This window comes from Apus apus, chromosome 1 (genome assembly GCF_020740795.1).
Source record: "Apus apus isolate bApuApu2 chromosome 1, bApuApu2.pri.cur, whole genome shotgun sequence".
NCBI lineage: Eukaryota > Metazoa > Chordata > Aves > Apodiformes > Apodidae > Apus > Apus apus.
In genome coordinates, this window is record NC_067282.1 from 154,242,935 (window position 1) to 154,259,307 (window position 16,373).

At 53.6% G+C, this 16,373-nt stretch overlaps 3 protein-coding genes across 5 annotated transcripts; 2 read left to right on the top strand and 1 right to left on the bottom strand.

Annotated features, from left to right (window-relative positions):
- The first annotated feature begins 1,604 nt into the window (after positions 1–1,604).
- On the top strand, positions 1,605–7,552 carry PHETA2 (PH domain containing endocytic trafficking adaptor 2). Of its 2 annotated transcripts, none has more exons than XM_051637272.1 (3): positions 1,605–1,681; positions 2,768–2,865; positions 3,409–7,552. In XM_051637272.1, the coding sequence occupies exon 3, from the start codon at positions 3,413–3,415 to the stop codon at positions 4,226–4,228; it is 816 nt and encodes a 271-aa protein (XP_051493232.1). In that variant the 5' UTR covers positions 1,605–1,681; positions 2,768–2,865; positions 3,409–3,412; the 3' UTR covers positions 4,229–7,552. The 2 variants fall into 2 exon arrangements, with proteins under 2 accessions (XP_051493232.1, XP_051493222.1); XM_051637262.1 differs by having other exon boundaries at positions 1,611–1,681; positions 3,405–7,552.
- An 894-nt stretch (positions 7,553–8,446) lies between these two features.
- Positions 8,447–11,425, top strand: SMDT1 (single-pass membrane protein with aspartate rich tail 1). The gene is made up of 3 exons (XM_051637418.1): positions 8,447–8,682; positions 9,176–9,317; positions 11,139–11,425. The coding sequence occupies exons 1-2, from the start codon at positions 8,503–8,505 to the stop codon at positions 9,311–9,313; spliced, it is 318 nt and encodes a 105-aa protein (XP_051493378.1). The 5' UTR covers positions 8,447–8,502; the 3' UTR covers positions 9,314–9,317; positions 11,139–11,425.
- A 2,101-nt stretch (positions 11,426–13,526) lies between these two features.
- Positions 13,527–15,645, bottom strand: NDUFA6 (NADH:ubiquinone oxidoreductase subunit A6). 2 transcript variants are annotated; one of them, XM_051637372.1, is made up of 3 exons: positions 15,484–15,645; positions 14,828–14,943; positions 13,527–13,721 (listed from the first exon to the last, which is right to left on the bottom strand). In XM_051637372.1, the coding sequence occupies exons 1-3, from the start codon at positions 15,608–15,610 to the stop codon at positions 13,590–13,592; spliced, it is 375 nt and encodes a 124-aa protein (XP_051493332.1). In that variant the 5' UTR covers positions 15,611–15,645; the 3' UTR covers positions 13,527–13,589. The 2 variants fall into 2 exon arrangements, with proteins under 2 accessions (XP_051493332.1, XP_051493341.1); XM_051637381.1 differs by having other exon boundaries at positions 14,773–14,943; positions 15,484–15,636.
- Between the last annotated feature and the right edge of the window lie 728 nt (positions 15,646–16,373).

A 16,373-nucleotide genomic window follows, 5' to 3' on the forward strand; every position in this document is an offset into this window, starting at 1 on the left:
ACTGCTGCTGCACCCCATAACTCGTTGGCTCAATGAGGAGAGAGCAGCAGATGTCATCTACCCTGGCCTCAGCAAGGCTTTTGACACTGTCTCCCATAACATCCTCGTTAGGAAACTCAGGAAGTGTTGGTGAGATGAGTGGACAGCGAGGTGGATTGAGAGCTGGCTGTGTGACAGAACTCAGAGGGTTGTGACCAATGGAGCAGGGTCGAGTTGGAGGCCTGTAAGCAGTGGAAACCCTGTCCCCCAGGGGTAAATACTTAGTCTGGTCTTGTTCAAGATACTCATCAGTGACTTGGATGAGGGGACAGAGTGTACCCTCAGCAAGTTTGCTGATGATACCAAACTGGGAAGGGTAGCTGACACTCCTGAGGGCTGTGCTGCCATTCAGCGTCACCTGGACTGGTTGGAGAGCTGGGCAGAGAAGAACCAAATGAAGTTCAACAAGGGCAAGTGTAGGGTCCTGCGCCTGGGGAGGAAGAACACCATGAACCAGTATAGTTTAGAGGTGGACCTGCTGGAAAGCAGTTCTGAGGAGAAGGACCTGGAAGTCCTGGTAGATAGTAAAAAATACATGAGCCAGCAATGTGCCCTTGCTGCCAAGAGCGGCAAAGGAATCCTGGGGTGCATAAAGAGGAGTGTGGCCAATAGGTTGAGAGAGGTCATCCTCACCCTGCAGTCTGCCCTGGTAAGGCCACATCTGGAATACTCTGTCTTCAGTTCTGGGCTCCCCAGTTCAAGAGGGGTGGGGAACTACTAGAGAGAGTCCAGTGGAGGGAAACAAAGATGATTTGGGGGACTGGAGCTTCTCTCTTATGAGGAAGGGCTATGAGAGCTGGGACTCTTTAGCCTGGAGAAGAGAAGGGTGAGGAGAGACCTTATTAATGCCTACAAGTATGTAAAGGGTGGGTGCAAGGAGGATGGACCCAGACTCTTCTCAGTAGTTCCCAGTGACAGGACGAGGGGCAACAGACACAATCTGAAACAGAGGAAGTTCAGTTTAAACATAAAAAACTTCTTTACTGTGAGGGTGACAGAGCATTGGAACAGGCTGCCCAGGGAGGTTGTGGAGCCCCCTTCTCTGGAAATATTCAGAACCCATCAGGATGCAGTCCTGAGTAATGTGCTCTAGGGAATGGTGCTTTAGCGGGGGAGTGGGACTGGATGATCTCTAGAAGTCCCTTCCAACTCCGATGACTCTTGATTCTGTGAATTGCTGCCCCTATCAGCATTGCATTCAGCCACTATCGCACCCCATTGCCACTGCACCCCATTTCTGTTGTACCCCACAGCTGTTGCACCCTATCAGTATTGACCCCTGCCTGTGCGGCTGCACCCCTCTGCTGCTGCACCCCATGACTAGGGCACTCTCTCCGCCGCACCCCATGGCTGCTGCGCCCCGATAGTCACACAAGGAGGAAGGGGGTGCTCTAGGTCCCCCCGCATGGGACTGCGGGGTTCCCGAAGGTGTGTCGGGCGGAGCGAAGGGTGCGGGCGCCAGCGGCTGCAGGCAGAGCGCGGCCCCCCCAGCCGCCCCCCGCAGCCGCTGCCGCCGGCGGGGCGGTGCTGCCGGCAAGGCGGGCCGGCCCCGGCGGTCGCAGGAGCCCTCCCCGCCCGGCCGCGGCCGGCCCCCGGCTGCCCCGCACCGCCCCGCCGCGCCGCCGAGCAGGAAGGGCCCGAGGTGAGCTGGGGCGCGCCCGGGGACCGCGGTTCTGCCGCCGGGGCGCGGGGCAAGGGCCGGGGGACGGCGGCGGTGGGGCGGGGAGCGGGCGGCGGGGCCGGGCGGGGGTCCGCGGACACACGGCGAACACCCAGACGGAGGGACAGACGCTGCCGGCCCTGCACAGAGACAGCCCCGAGCAGCGCACAGGCACACAAAGGCGCGGAGCCTGGCCGCACACGCGTGCACACAGGCACAAAGACACAGAGCCCAGCGCCTGCACGCACAGAGAGGCACACGCACACACAGCTGTGTATTGCACACGCACAGGCCACCCGTTCGGACCATGGGACCCCCCCCGGGCTCCCTCGCCCCCCAGCCCCTTTCAGTCCCCTGTCCTCAGCCTGTGTTGCAAGGCTGGAGATTGCTCAGGGTGATGCATCGAGGGTGAAGCTACTCCCCGCGAACAGCTTTGTCCTTAGGTCTGATGGGATTTTTGTCCATCTGCCAACGGGGGTCTGTGCCCCCTTGTCCTGAGAGCCCGGCACCACAACTCTGATGGGGGAGAAGGCTCCGGGAGAGATGCTGGAGGTTGTTCAGCTGTGGGGAGCTTCCCCTGCGCGGATCTGGCTGGGGAGTGGCAGCTGTGGTTTGTTTTCTGCATATTTCTGTATGAGGAATTCTAGCTGTTGGACATCCATTTGCTGCTGTAGAAGCACAGAGGCTGTGCTTGCTGTGTCCTTCTGTGAGACCTGCTGGCTTGCCCAGTCGCCTGCTGTGGGGCCTCCACTGATGGTGCGGTGATGTGCTGCTACAAAAGCTCTTTTTTGGGTAATAAAACCAAAACAAACCCACAGGAGCCAAAAAACAAACCCACAGGAGTACTGGCCTGAGCTGAGATGGGGTTCAGGCTTTGAAGCCAACACAAATATCCTTGGTTTCACCACCCTGGTTTCCAGAGCCACCCACCTGTGGTGCCTGGCCCTGGATACTCCTCCGCACCAAGGGAGGGGTGCTTTCTGGGGTGGAGCGATGCAGCTCTTTGCTCTTTCAGTCCCAAGCTGTTCTGGTTTGTGACTCCTTCTCTGCCACCTTTCCTCCAATCAGGGATGGGGCTTGGCACGGTGACACTTTGGAGGCCCTCAGCACAGGAGCAGCCCACCCAAGGAGGACAGCAAGTGGTTGCGGCCTGACCCACACAGCCGGTATGGCATGTCACACCCTGCTGCTGGTGAACCTGCTGGGGCCGGGGGTGCTGCTGCAGGGAGGGCTGGTGGGGACGGGTGGTCCTGCATGGAGATGGGGAAAGAGGAGAGGGTGCTCAAACAGAGGTCCCAGAGCCCTTGGGGGTCTGAAAACACCCTCCTTATCCTGCCGTGTACCCTTTAATAGAGAGTGAACTTAATGTCTCGCAGGCACAGAGGCAAATTTATTTAGTGTGCCCCATAAAAGAAACAGCAAAGTAGGTCACTCGTGGGATACGAAATGAAGCAGCAGTGTTGTCATCCTCAGAGAAGGCAGGTGTCTCGGTGGTGGGACACTGGTGATGATGTCACCTGCGCAGCAGCAAGGAACCAGCCCCCCATTTGCGGGGGCACTTGCTGGGTTAGACACTGTCCTGCAGCACTGGCTGCTGGAGCTGGCGCTGCTTTTCCCCATGGCAGGCGTGGGGCAGGATCAGACCTCTCCTGGTGAGATGTTCCTCACCAAAAGCCAACTTCTCCCCCCTCTCTTCCTCTCCTAGGCAGGGTGATGAAGCTGAATGAGCGGAGCGTGGCCCACTATGCCACCTGCGACTCGCCAGCCGACCATGCCGGCTTCCTCCGCAAGCGGGTGGAGCGGCACCACCACCATGCCCACCACCACCACCCCACCTCCTACCAGCGTCGCTGGTTCGTCCTCAAGGGCAACCTCCTCTTCTACTTTGAGGAGCGGGAGAGCCGGGAGCCTGTGGGGCTGGTGGTGCTGGAGGGCTGCACCGTGGAGCTCTGTGAGGCTGCTGAGGAGTTTGCCTTTGCCATCCGCTTCGACGATGCCGGTGCCAGGGCTTATGTGCTGGTGGCCGACGGGCAGGCTGCCATGGAGGCCTGGGTGAAGGCACTCTCTCGGGCCAGCTTCGACTACATGCGGCTAGTGGTCAGGGAGCTGGAGAAGCAGCTGGAGGAGGCCTGCAACAGCTTGGCTGCTTGCCGCAATTCTCCACAGAGGTCTTCCTCCTCTGGTAGGAAGAGGCATCTCTCCAACCCCGCCTTGCTGCCTCTCCAGGAGAAGCCCAACGCCCTGGAGAATGGTTACTCCACGTGGGGTAGCGGTGGTGGCATCCCCGGGGTGGCCACCTGCCCCGATCGTGACGGAGGGCACGCCAAGCCCCCACCTCTGCCTCCACGCCGGCGCTCAGCTGCTGGCAGCACCGTGGGTTCCTCAGCACCTGGGCTTTCACCAGCCGTGCTGGAGAGCCCAGTGTCACTGGAGACAGCCTGCTTCTCTAAGCTGCACAGCTGGTACGGGCAGGAGATTGCAGTGCTGAGACAGGAGTGGCAGGAGAGGCAAAAGATGGGACACCCATGACCAGGGACACAAGCCACCGGCCAGCAGATGTCCGGCAGCCTGTCTCCCAGGTGGGAAGGGCAAAGCGGAGGACACTGCTTGCCCCCTGCCCTGGCCAGTGGCCAAGTGTGTGATGTGTGTGTGCTTCCTGGGGCGTGTGGGAGGGACCCAGGTCTTCCCCAGACCTCGCCTTTCCTTTCCATGAGGCTTTTTACAGCTGTAGAGTGTGGAGTACAAGGGGAGCCGCCTTTGAACTCTGCTCTGCTGGTGATGCGAGGTGTGGAGGGGGCCCTAATCAGCACGTCTGCAAAGAACCTCACCCAGCGGGCTTGGCCCCTTGCCATGCTGGCATGGTGGATGATCTGGGTGCTTCATTGCCCGCCTCTCCTTCACCACATATTTTTTGGTTTTGTTTCTCAGCATGGAAGTTTGCACAGCTCAGCGCTTATAATTGTCCATGGTCTTGTGCTGAAGTTCTTCTGCCTTTGCTCTTCCATCGCAGATAAGGCTGGACTCTTAGGAAATGCCTCGCATGGGATAGTGGTCCCAGCGAGTGCCTCCAGCCTCGTGCCTGTCTCACCTCAGGACACGTGTGAGCCACCACGGCTGTGGCTGGCCCAGCAGCCGGGGCAACACGGACTGGGCTCTCACATTGTCAGTTTTTTTTACTTTCATCTGCACTAAGCCTTCTCCTGGCTAATTCCCTTGGGATGTGGATTTCATCGGCTTGCATCCATCTCTTTGGGCACCTGAACTCAGCAGGGAGGCTGAAATGGAGACACTGAGCAGCAGCGAGGATCAGAAGGTCCCGAGGGATGATCTGGACTCTGTCAAGCAGTAGCCAAGCCTGCTAATATCTCAGGCTCAAGCCTTCCCTGTTCCAAAATAGGATCCCTAAAGCCTCTTTGCCTGGCCAGAAGTGATTTTCTCAGCCTCTGTGCAGCCTGTAGCTCCTGCAAAGTGCCATATAGGGCTCAGCTGGCTTGTTGGGCAGCTTGCCCAAGATGGCATCCAGAGCTGCACTCTTGCAGGGCCTCTCTTGCTGTTGTGGCTTTGCCCAGCTGCTGGCAGGGCTGCACAGTCAGAGGAGAGGCTGTGGAGGAGGAGAGGGCTGGCCCTTGAGAAGTGAGAGTGTGGGAGTGAGTTACAGGTAGCACTGACTGATGGCATATCAGTGGTGTCTGGGCTTCCCCCGCTACCATCCAAGCCATATCCCTACCTGCTACCAAAGCCAGCACCTGACTTGCCTGCACTTCTCTCTGATTTCATAGCTGCATCAACTCCAACTCAGCTGTTCTCCGTAGCATGTCCTATCTTCCCAGCAGGTGAGAAGGGCTGCAGGGAGTTGTGCCTGTCTTCTTGCTACAGAACTTGTCCTTCTCCAGTAGGTCAGAAACCCTGGCCACGAGGCCAACAGTACAAGTAGGTGGGTGCTGAGTCCAGTGGCTGTAGCACCTAGGAGATGGGGTTGATAAATCTTCTCTTAACCTCTTGGCAAGGGCTGTTTTTCAAAACAAAAAAAATATGTGAAGAAGGCTTATGCTTCCTATCTTAACAGTGTTGAACTTGTTTTATTGCCTTGTTTTACTAAGGAGCCTTGCTTGGAAAGCAAGAGGCTGTTCCAGGTCATGATTTATAGGAACCTGTTTGCCTTTCTGGAGTTAAATGCACTCAGCTTAATACTTTGCAATATCCAGTAGAGATTGTTAATGCAGAAGTCAAATTACTTCTGTTACCTTTTGGTGCCTTTGCAAATATATCTCTGGTAGTTTTGGATGATGAGCTTCCAGCTGCCTGCCTAATTGTGGCTTGATGATATACTGGAGGGAATCAGATCTTAAATCACATCCTACAAATATGACTTTGGGCAGTGGGAGTGTAACCTTCATACTCAAGTGATGCAACCCAGTCGTTTCCAGTTTATGTCTGTATTTCTTCACAGTAGGGACCTTCAAGTTTGGGAGGATTATCTGAGGATATTGTTCTGCTTTTTAAGTGGAAACAGTTCAGAAAAGCTAGGAGCAGTGCCCAGGCTCCATCAGTAGCCCAGATGGCTGGACTTAACATGCCAGCTCTGCCTCCCTACCTGCTGCCTGAAGAGTTCAGCACTGCAGCGTTCCTGACTGGAAACCTGTCCCCTTTCCTATCCCTGGGCAGCAGCATCAAGGAATAGCACTACCTGGGTCCCCCTGAGTCTGAGCATGGGTGTTTTGGAGCCAGAGGCAGATTTGGCAAGCATTTTTTGTTTTTTAAGTAATAGAGAGAGAAGAGTGTTTCTGATGTCTCAGACTTACATAAGGCGGTTTGACAGTAAAGATTTAGCTTCCAAAAGAAAACAAAATGTGATGGCATTTCCTACATGAGACCCAAGAACTGGGAGTGACTTCAATAGGAAAATAAATTAACAAAGCAAATTCTGTCACATCTGGAACTGAAACACTATTATTCTTTTAACGGCAGTTTCACTTTTAAGAAGCTTAATTTGTTTTAATAAGCCAGGATTGTGCTAGTAACACTACTAAAGAGCTTATTTTTAATGCTTTAATCTGTCCTGTTCAAATGGCACAATTTCCACGCTACCTGCCTTTGCATGAGCACATATCCCAGTTAAATCCTAAATCCTGCAAATGAGGAGCTGTGCTGGGCTTTCTGTCTGATTGCATTTGGAGCAATACCGTGCTTTATTCTGCAGCACCAAGAAGAAAATGGCTGAACCCTGAACAGTGTTTGTGCTCAGCCCAGCTCTCTGGGCCTGGGCCTTTTGCTAGGTCTCCAAAGCACTGCTGGACCTGGTCAGGGCTTCCTCACCATCCCGCTCACGTAGCAGGGATGGCCCCTTCTTGAGCAAAAAGAGCCATAATTGGAGCCAGGCCCAATTTTGATTGGGAGGACAGGTTTTTTAATGACCACCGCTGCTTGCTTCATTGTGGAGGAAGCACCTGGGTGCTTGGCCAGGTCCTCTGAGATGGAGGCTATCAAACCAGCTCAGCTGAGAATGGGTTGTGCTGATGAGAATCAGCAGCACCTTTGAAGCAGAAGGTTGGGATTTCAGCTTCCTGAGATTGCACATGCAGCTGGCTAATGGAGCATCTTCTCTGTGTGTCCGCAGGCAGAGATCATTATAGGAAAAGCAGAGTTTTCACTTCACATTGTCCCTAGCAGCAAATTAAGACTGATTGCCACAGACTGTTCTTCTCCGGTCATTCAGGTTCGGACTGTTTTCCCTCCCGCCTTTGCTTTCTCTTGTTACTTTTTTAAAATAGAAAATGTCTGGGCAGCACAGAGCAAGTTCCTTGCACAAAGGGGGAGCTGAGCAATAAAGCTGTGTGGCTACTTTTCTTAAAAGTATTGAAGTGAAATCCTTTTCTAAGAGTTTGATATAATAATTCAAAAGCAATGAGAGAAAAGTGCTAGAATGTGAATGCTTGAATGTACCAGAAATTGAAGACGGAGAGGGAGGGGGATTCTGACATGACCTTTGAAAGCTGTGCCAAGGACTCCTAATCCTGCTAAAATAGTTGATGAAATCCTATTTTTTCAGAAGCTGGCATTTCAGATTTGGGCCCACAATGTATTGTTTTATTTCTGCACACTTGTAAGACAACTGGGGTGATGTTTTCCACTGAATCCAGGCCCTAGCAGTAACAGCCACCTGGAGGCTTTTCCCACAGCCACCCCGAGCCGTTTGGTGGACACTGATGACCAAGATCGGGTACTTTGTTACAGCAGCAATTGCATTAATAGTCTGGGGGCGGGCGATTCCCTCCAGTCTTACCCCTCTCGGCTGCCTTTTCTGAGAAACTTAAATAACCCCCCCGAAAGGCACGGGGGCTGCCCATGTCAGCGGCACCTTCCGCGACTGCCGCACAACACACACCACGAGCAGCCCGCAGAAACGCTCCCGCCTTGTGAAGCGCTCGCACCTGGGGGTGGACGACGCGTTCTCTTTTCAAGAGGCGGTTTTGCACGCGCTTGCGCTTTACACGCGGAACCTGTGCGACGCCTTTCAAGACACTGTTAACCTTGGTATTTGATGCCGTGAAGCCAATAACCCGCTCTGGCTCGCAGCCCGCGGCGCTGCCAGCCCCTCACACCCGCCGCGGGAGCTGCGGGGCCCGGCCCCTGCCCGGCCCGGCCCGGCCCGGCGCCCCGAGGCCGCCTCCCCTCCCGCTTGGGCCCGCCCCGCGCCTGCGCACCGCAGCCCCCCCGCCTCCCCTCCAGCCTCGCGGGGCTGCAGGCCTCACCGCCCCGCCACCGCCTCGGCTCTGCCGCTCCGGCGCCCGGCAGGGGGGAGGATGGCGGCGGCAGGCGGGCGGCTGCTGGCGGCGGCCGCGGCTTCCTCGGGGCGGGCGGGCTGGGGCGGGGGCTGGGGCTGGGGCAGGGACAGGCCGCTCCGCAGCCCGGGCGCGCCGCTCCTGCCCTCCCGGGGCGCCACCGTCACCCGCAGCGGCGCCATCTTGCCCAAGCCGGTTAAGGTGAGCCAGGGGCGAGGGGCTGGGGGCTCCAGCCAATTGCGGCGCGGCGGGCGGCAGCGCTGGCCAATCCGTGCGGGCGCCCGCGGTGACTGACAGGCTCCGGGCGAATGAGCGGCCGCGGTGGGCGGGGCCGGGGCGCGGGAGCGCTGGCGGGAGGTGGCTGCGGGGGGCGGCCCGAGGGCTGAGGCGGGTCGGGGGGTCCGTCCCCCCCGGGCGGGTCGCTGCCGGCCTGGCGGGGGCCTCTGCGCCCTGGCGGGGAGATAAACACCCGCCTGCTCCTCGCCGGCAGCCGCTGGCCCTCCCTAAGCGCTAGTGTCCCCTGCCCCGCCGCCCCCCGCCCTGTCTGAAGAGCGGTGGGTGGCAGCGGGTCCGGCCCGAGGGACGGCGAACCGGCCTTGCTGCCGTCCCCCGGGCTCGGCGCGTCTGGGCAGCGGGTCCAGCCGCAGCCCGGCCGGGGGGTACAGATCAGCCTTTTCCACTGGGCTCCTTGCAGACACCCTTCGGCCTCCTCAGAGTGTTCAGCGTTGTGATCCCCTTCCTGTACGTTGGGACGCAAATCAGTAAGAACTTTGCGGCCCTGCTTGAAGAACATGATATATTCGTCCCAGAGGACGATGACGACGATGATTAAAAGGGTACGTCATTAACGTCACCAGCAATTTAATTGTTTGTGCTTCCCATTTGGCTTGGGGCAGGGAGGAGACGAGGAAATACAGCGGCAGCTCGAAAGCTGGTGGAGTCACAGAACGGTAGGGTTGGAAGGGACCTCTGGAGATCGTCTAGTCCGGCGCCCCTGCTAGAGCAGGTTCACCTAGAGCAGGTTGCACAGGATTGCATCCAGGTTCATTTTGACTGTCTCCAGAGAAGGAGACTCCACAGCCTCTCCTGGCAGCCTGTTCCACTATTCGGTCACCCTGAAAGTAAGGAAGTTCTTCCTCATGTTCAGATGGAAGTTCCTGTGCTCTGTGTTGCGCCCATTGCCCTTCATCCTGTTACTGGGCAACACTGGCAAGAGTCTGGCCCAATCCTCTTGACACTCACCCTTTAGATATCTATGAGCATTGATAAGATCCACTCTCAAGTTTCCTTGTCCAGGTTAAACAGACCCAGCTCTCTCAGCCTTTCCTCATAAGACTGATGCTCCAGTCCTCTAATCTTTGTAGCCCTCTGCTGGACTCTCACCAGTAGCAGTTCCTTGGTTTCTTGAACTGGGGAGCTCAGAACTGGACACAGTACTCCAGATGCATTTGCAGTTAAACACAATGGATACAATATTGCCTCTAGCTACAAACTTTTATGTTCTTTTATACCTAAGTAGGCCAGACTGGTATCTGAATGTGAAATCTCCACAAATTACATTTGTTAGAAATTGGAATAAGCCGATGATGTTTTACGTCTTGCCATTTGAATCAGAAATAAACTGTAGTCAGTGAGGGTCTAAACTACAGAGAGAAAAAGAGGCACTTCAGCATTACTACTACATCATGCATCCAAAGAAGGGTAGTGAAGCTGGTGAAGGGTCTAGAGCACAAGTCTTCTGAGGGAACTGGGGTTGGAGAAAAGGAGGCTGAGGGCAGACCTTCTCACTCTCTACAACTACCTGAAAGGGAAAGGAGGTTGTAGCAAGGTGGGGGTCATTCTTTTCTCCCAAGTAACGAGTGACAGGACAAGAGGAAATGGCCTCAAGTTGTGCCAGGGGAGGTTTAGATTGGGTATTAGGAAAAATTTATTCACTGAAAAGGCTGTCAGGAGCTGGAACAGGCTGCTCATGGAAGTGGTGGAGTCACCATCCCTGGAGGTATTTAAAGGATGTGGTGCTTAGGGACATGGTTTAGTGGTGGAGTTGATGGTGTTAGGTCTACAGCTGGACTCTTACGATCTTAAGGGTCTTGCCCAACCTAAATGATTCTATTCTATGTGTTTGCCTGTTTAAAATTCTTCTGCTAACCCACAGAATGCCTGTTTCCAGAGAATCGCTTACTGTATGCATTTGATATAGAGGTGAACAATTTTAGAGAATTCCAGAACCCGTAAGAACAAACTGTCTTACAACACTGATCTCTGGAGTAGCTGGAACATTCAGACTCATTAGATTAAGGAAGAGTGGAAATAATTCACCTTTATCTGCAGTGCACTACACTACCATTTTACGTGATTCCTTGTGTAAAGATTTGAGTTTGGGTGTATTTGATTCTTCACAGAACAAAGAAGCTGTTCTAAAGTTCTAAGTAGTGCTGCTTTATAATCAGTTTTGTGGGTGTTTTCCATTTGCTAAAGGGATTTTCCAAGATGCACTGTGCAGCTATAAAGAAAGAATCTAAAGATTGTAAAGACTGGAATGGCCTGTTAGAAACTCCTTTTATATGAAATCCACCTGGTGTGGTTTGGGGGGAGGGTAGAGACTGGAGCTCTGTGCAGTGTATCTGAAAAGTAATGGCTTATTATTCTATTTACAGAACTGCAACAAGAACAGAAGGGAGGCAACCATTGACAAAGCAATTGTTCCAGCATCTGTCACCTGTGGTTTGTCCTTCCTAAATGGGACAGGGGAGCTCTGTCCCCTTGCCAGCGAGTGCCCTGTGCATGTCTGTGTGACAAAAATCTGTAGATCTGGTTTGAAATGCTTGATAATCAAGGCCCTGCAACCTTGCACGTACACGCTCACCTCATCAAAGACTGCTTGGGATTCCTTTTATTAGCAATATGGGAAACACTTAATTAAAGATCAAGAGATTGAGAAGTATGGCTTTGTTCTTGAGTTTTTACAGATTTTGTGCCTATGACCTAGCATTTCTGTATTAACCTTTCTGTCTGTACGTCTGTTCCAGTAAGGAGGCTTTCTTCATGTTTGTTTCCTCTTACAAGTTCTTTATGTAATTCAGTTCTCATCTACAGCACATGACAGGAATCCTAGAGGAAGCAGCAGCCTCACAAAGACAGCCTAATGAAAGGAATGGAGTGTATATTGGTGCTGCACTTCAAATCATAATGATTTACAACCCTGGACTATGTAGGTGTGTCTGACAGAGACCGTATCATTAATTTCACCTCACTGAAGATTAAGTACAGTATTATCATTGCAGAGTTACAAGTTTTGAGTAGGTTAAGAGCACAAGTGGCAAAATAACTCAACTGATGTGTTTTTATAGAATTTAATCTGTGAACAGTGAAGTTATCTGAATACTCTGGCTCCAAGTACCCAGTAATTCCTGGGTAGTTCAGTACTGTCTTCAGCATAAGCACAAATGTATTTATTTTCTTTACTGTGCATGAACTTCAACACTTCTTTTCATAGAAGTGTTTACTATTGCAATTAAATCCTTGCATAAGACTTCAGAAGTCTTAGAATCATAGAATGTATTGGGTTAGAAGGGGGCCTCTAAAGGTCATCTAGTCTAACCCCCCCTACAATAAGCAGATGTCTCCAATGCTGGGGCATGCACAGAGTACCTTCAGTTACAGCAGACCAGCTTGAAAGGTTAAAGTCAGATGAATTTTTTAATTTTTTTAAGCCAGCATTGTCCCAGTGTCTCTCTCTTGGTTTCCAGTCACTGGATCTGGCCTCTTCTCTTGACTGCCCACTTTTCCCTTCAGTATTCATGTAGCTGTTTAAAAAGTTTCTTTGAATGTCACACACATTGGCACAGGGAATAGTTCAAACTGCCACATTTGCTCCCTTATTACTTGGTGCTGCTTTTGATGTTTGCTCTGTAACTCTCTGGGCATAGCTACTAAAAGAGAAGGGAGCCTGCAATCTGAGTAACCCCAGCAGCTGCAGCTGAAGGCAGCTGGCAGGGTCTTGGAGTCACCTGCTATCTCAGTTGCCCCCTGCCTCCCCAAGGCCACCTGAGAAGTGGTTGCCCCAGTTCATCTGCTCCTGGGAGCCAAATGTGCTCCTGTTCTCTATACAGCCAAACGCCGTATCACTGCTTTTATCCTGCCACCTCTCCTGGCCCTTCCTGTCTTCCTTCTTCAACCGTGTCCTTAAAAACACCCCACCCTGAAGTCCCAGGTACACATAGACACACATCCCTGAGATGCTGCTTCACTGTCCTTGTGCATGCAAGGTGGCCGCAGTATTTAGGCAGGGATAAAAGGAAGCTTGAGTGTACTACAGAGATTCAATGGTGATTACACATGGGGAGCCCCAGCATCGAGTCACCTGCTGAAAAAAACTTCTGACTGGTGAGATAACAAATTCTCACTCCACTCAAAAGGAAGATAGTAATTCCTCCTTCAACTAAGATGATGGTAGGACACCATCTTCTGCCCTCCATCAGAAGCTCTTGCAGAGCCTCCCTAATCTAGACAACAGTACAAAACCTCATTTTTCCAGGCAATTTTGGTTTGCAGCCAGGAAATTTACTCTGCTAGTTTTTTTTTTTAATTGCACAAAGAGCTTTATTTGGCTATTGGATTTTATACTATTCTCTGTGAGGAAGTAAACAGAGAATAATGTCCAAGTAAAAAAACACAAGGTCAACAAAGTCAGCATGACATTTCAAAACGCTACATGAATAGAGGTGGGCCTCAAGCACAAGCATACTTCTGCTAATACCACTGGCTCTTCTGAAGACCTGCTCTTTTCTGCTCACTGTTCCACCAAGCTGAGATCTACACACAGGGCTGCAGACTCAGCCGACAGCCCCACAGCCAGGTTGTGTTGTGGTTATTCAGCAGACACTCCAGGATGAGTGATGGGACAAACTCCATCCACTGAAAATACCCATTGACAAAAGCTAGGAAACCACAGCTCTCCACAGAGATCACGAGGGCTTGCACACACCCTGGATTCAGATTTAGTCATCAGGCTTCTAACAGGCTACACAATCTTTCTGTGCAGATTTTTTTTCTATATAGTAGAACTTTATTTGTAATACAAGGCAGGAAGGCACAGAGCCAATCTCTCAGGGATCGTGGCCCGCATAGAACTTGGACAGAAAGTCTTTAGGCCGTGGGGTTTCCGTCTCATGGAAATACCTCATGACGTGTGTCCTCTGCTTCCATACATTAATGGTTTCTTGAAGCTCCATTTTCCCCTGTGCACAGACAGAAGTATTTCAGTTTATTTCTCAGAGCCCAATTCTAACCATGCAGAACTATGCAAGTTACCTGAATGCACTCAGAAAGAACCTTAAGATAGCAGTCTCAACAATTCTGTACTCCTGAAGTCTGTCTGCATCACCTAAACGTATATATTGCGCCTGCCTTGTGACTTCAGTGCTTCGTGCCCTGTATGAACAAGTCACTTGTCTCTACAGCACAGCTTCCCAGCCCTGTGGAACAGGTGAGGGACGATGCCCCTGTCTTAGAACCTGGTTTGTTTTGATCATGACCAGCACCCCATAAAAGTCTACATAACATTTGTAACTTTTGTGCACCTCTATTTTATTTTTTGTTACTAAAGCAGGTTAACTGTAAAACTAATAATGCTCCTAAATGCTTTGCATCAGTATCCCTACCACACAGGTACTAAACACAACTTCTTCATTACTCTAGTCTTGAATTACTGTACTGCGTTTGGAGAATGGCAGCATGGGGCAGGGTGAGACTGCCTGGAACTGTCACCTCCTGTATTATCTAGAATTCCGTTTCCACTTGTTTATTTTTGTCATGTAAAGACAACCTGTCTTCAAGTGCAAGAAATGCAACAGGTGAGCACAGCAGTCCTTGGTTGGAAACCTTCTAATGTATTAGAACCCAATCTAAGGAAGTACTCTAGGGAGCAGAAAGGTCATTTTTAAGGGTAAACTACCTAACAGCATATTTTTCCCCTTTCTTTGATTGCTGCTGTTTCTAAAAACAAAGAAAAACCAAAACACAAAACCCACAAACATAGTATTTAAACTACCGTTTTGCTTGCCATACACTTCCTCTTCTAAACATCTTTAATATGGAACAGACACTACACTGAGTGACAGAAACCCATATTCCAGCAACTCCAAAGCGACTTAAGACCCCATCCCTCCGCGTGCTAAAGCAGCTTGTTCCCTGATCAACAGGTTTGCTGACAAACCCATCTGGATTGCAGCAGACAACTCCTCCATAGCACAGTGCGAGATGAAACTCCCTCTCCTCCACCACACTCACCACCAATCACCCGCTCCCACATTCTCTGCAGCTTCCACAATGACTTCTTCTCTACCTTAATAACCAGCATGTCTATCACCCGTGGATCTCTGATGTGGGCGTTCTTCATGAACATCTCCCGCACCTTGTTACGCCCCTGTTTCACCGAGATGTCCAGCTGGTAGAGGTGTACTAGGAAAAACAGAACACCCACTGAGGTCAGCTACGTGGTTTTCCGTTCTTTACAGCGGCGGTCCGCAACGCAACCCTTCGAAACGCGAACCGCTCGCCTGCTCCCGCCCGCCTGGCGAATAGAGTTGATTTAAAGCAAATCAACGTCACAGCCGAGGTACGGCGTCCCGGCGCGCTCTGAAGGAGGCAGGCAATCACGCCGCCCAGCCCCACTCCGCAAAATCAAAGCTGGATTCCATTCCTGCTTGGCTAGGCAACCCAAGCGCCGAGCGCGGCGCGGGGCGGCCGGGGCTCGCCCTCCCGGGGCAGCCGGGCCCGTGCGGCACCGGGCCGAGCGAGCGGAGGGGCCACGGCAGGGCAGGGCAGGGCAGGGCAGGGCAGGGCAGGGCAGGGCACGGCAGGGCACGGCAGGGCAGCAGGGCCGCGGGAGGACCCCGCACCCCGGGGCGCAGCGGGCCCGTCCGCAACCCCGCGGCCGCGGGGCGCCCGTGACGACCTTGAGCTGGCGCTGCCGCCCACGCCCCGCCAGCAGCGCCTCACCCGTGTTGGGCACCTCGCGGTACCAGGCGCGGTACAGCTCCCGCACCCGCCGCTTGGCCTCGCCCAGGTCGCGGCTGAAGATCGGCTTCACCGCCGCGCTCACCGCGCCTCTCCCCGCCACCGCCATCTTCCCGCAGCCGCCTCCCCGGGCGCCGCGCCCCGCCCCGCCTCGTCCCGCTGCCGGCGCCGCGGCCTCCCATTGGCCGGCCGCGCTGCCACGCCCGCCTCCGGACCCGGCTGAAGCGGCGCTCTCGCACCTGATTGGTCGAGGGGAGTGCCAATCGCGGCTTGCTGTGGGGGGGCGGGGCCGAGCGGGGCAGTCGGGCCGCGCTGGGGGCCGGGCCGGGACCGGGACCGGGACCAGGGCCAGGGTCGGGCCGAGCCGGGCCGGGGGGTGGGGCCGCGGGAGGGCCGGGGCTGCCGCGTCGGGGCCGGGCGGGGCGGGTTTATGGCGGCTCGCGGTGCCGCGGGTTGAGGGCAGCCTCCTCCTCGCAGGAAGGAATTAATTAAGTTAATTCATTAAGTAATTAATTACATGTGTCCTCTCCCCAGGACCCTTCTGGCTGGCTTTCCCGCCCCGTGGCCGCTGCTAGGTCTGTATTTTGCAATGATCCGTTCGTTCCCTCTCGCCTCCAGGGCGCGACGCCAGCTGGTGTCTGCACAGGCGGGTTGGCTTCTTCGACGTGCTCTCCCGTGCTCCTGTTCTAGGCGTACCCAGGCTTCTCACCCGAATACAGGATGATAGGAGTAATTTCTGCTTAAAGTTTGGTTCACTTTTCAAAAACACGTGCGTGCTGGTAACTATAAACCCGGTGTTAGGTTCAGGTCGGTGCGGCTGAACCAGCCAGAAAAGTAACACTGAGAAGAGCTTGAAAGAAACAGGTGGGGTG

Coding starts and splice junctions, on each gene's coding strand:
- PHETA2 (XM_051637272.1), top strand. CDS start 3,413: ATGAAGCTGAATGAGCGGAGCGTGGCCCACTATGCCACCTGCGACTCG.
- SMDT1 (XM_051637418.1), top strand. CDS start 8,503: ATGGCGGCGGCAGGCGGGCGGCTGCTGGCGGCGGCCGCGGCTTCCTCG. Junction 8,683..9,175: donor TCTTGCCCAAGCCGGTTAAG/GTGAGCCAGGGG, acceptor GGCTCCTTGCAG/ACACCCTTCGGCCTCCTCAG.
- NDUFA6 (XM_051637372.1), bottom strand. CDS start 15,610: ATGGCGGTGGCGGGGAGAGGCGCGGTGAGCGCGGCGGTGAAGCCGATC. Junction 14,944..15,483: donor CCGCGAGGTGCCCAACACGG/GTGAGGCGCTGC, acceptor TGTTTTTCCTAG/TACACCTCTACCAGCTGGAC. Junction 13,722..14,827: donor TAGACATGCTGGTTATTAAG/GTAGAGAAGAAG, acceptor GTCTGTGCACAG/GGGAAAATGGAGCTTCAAGA.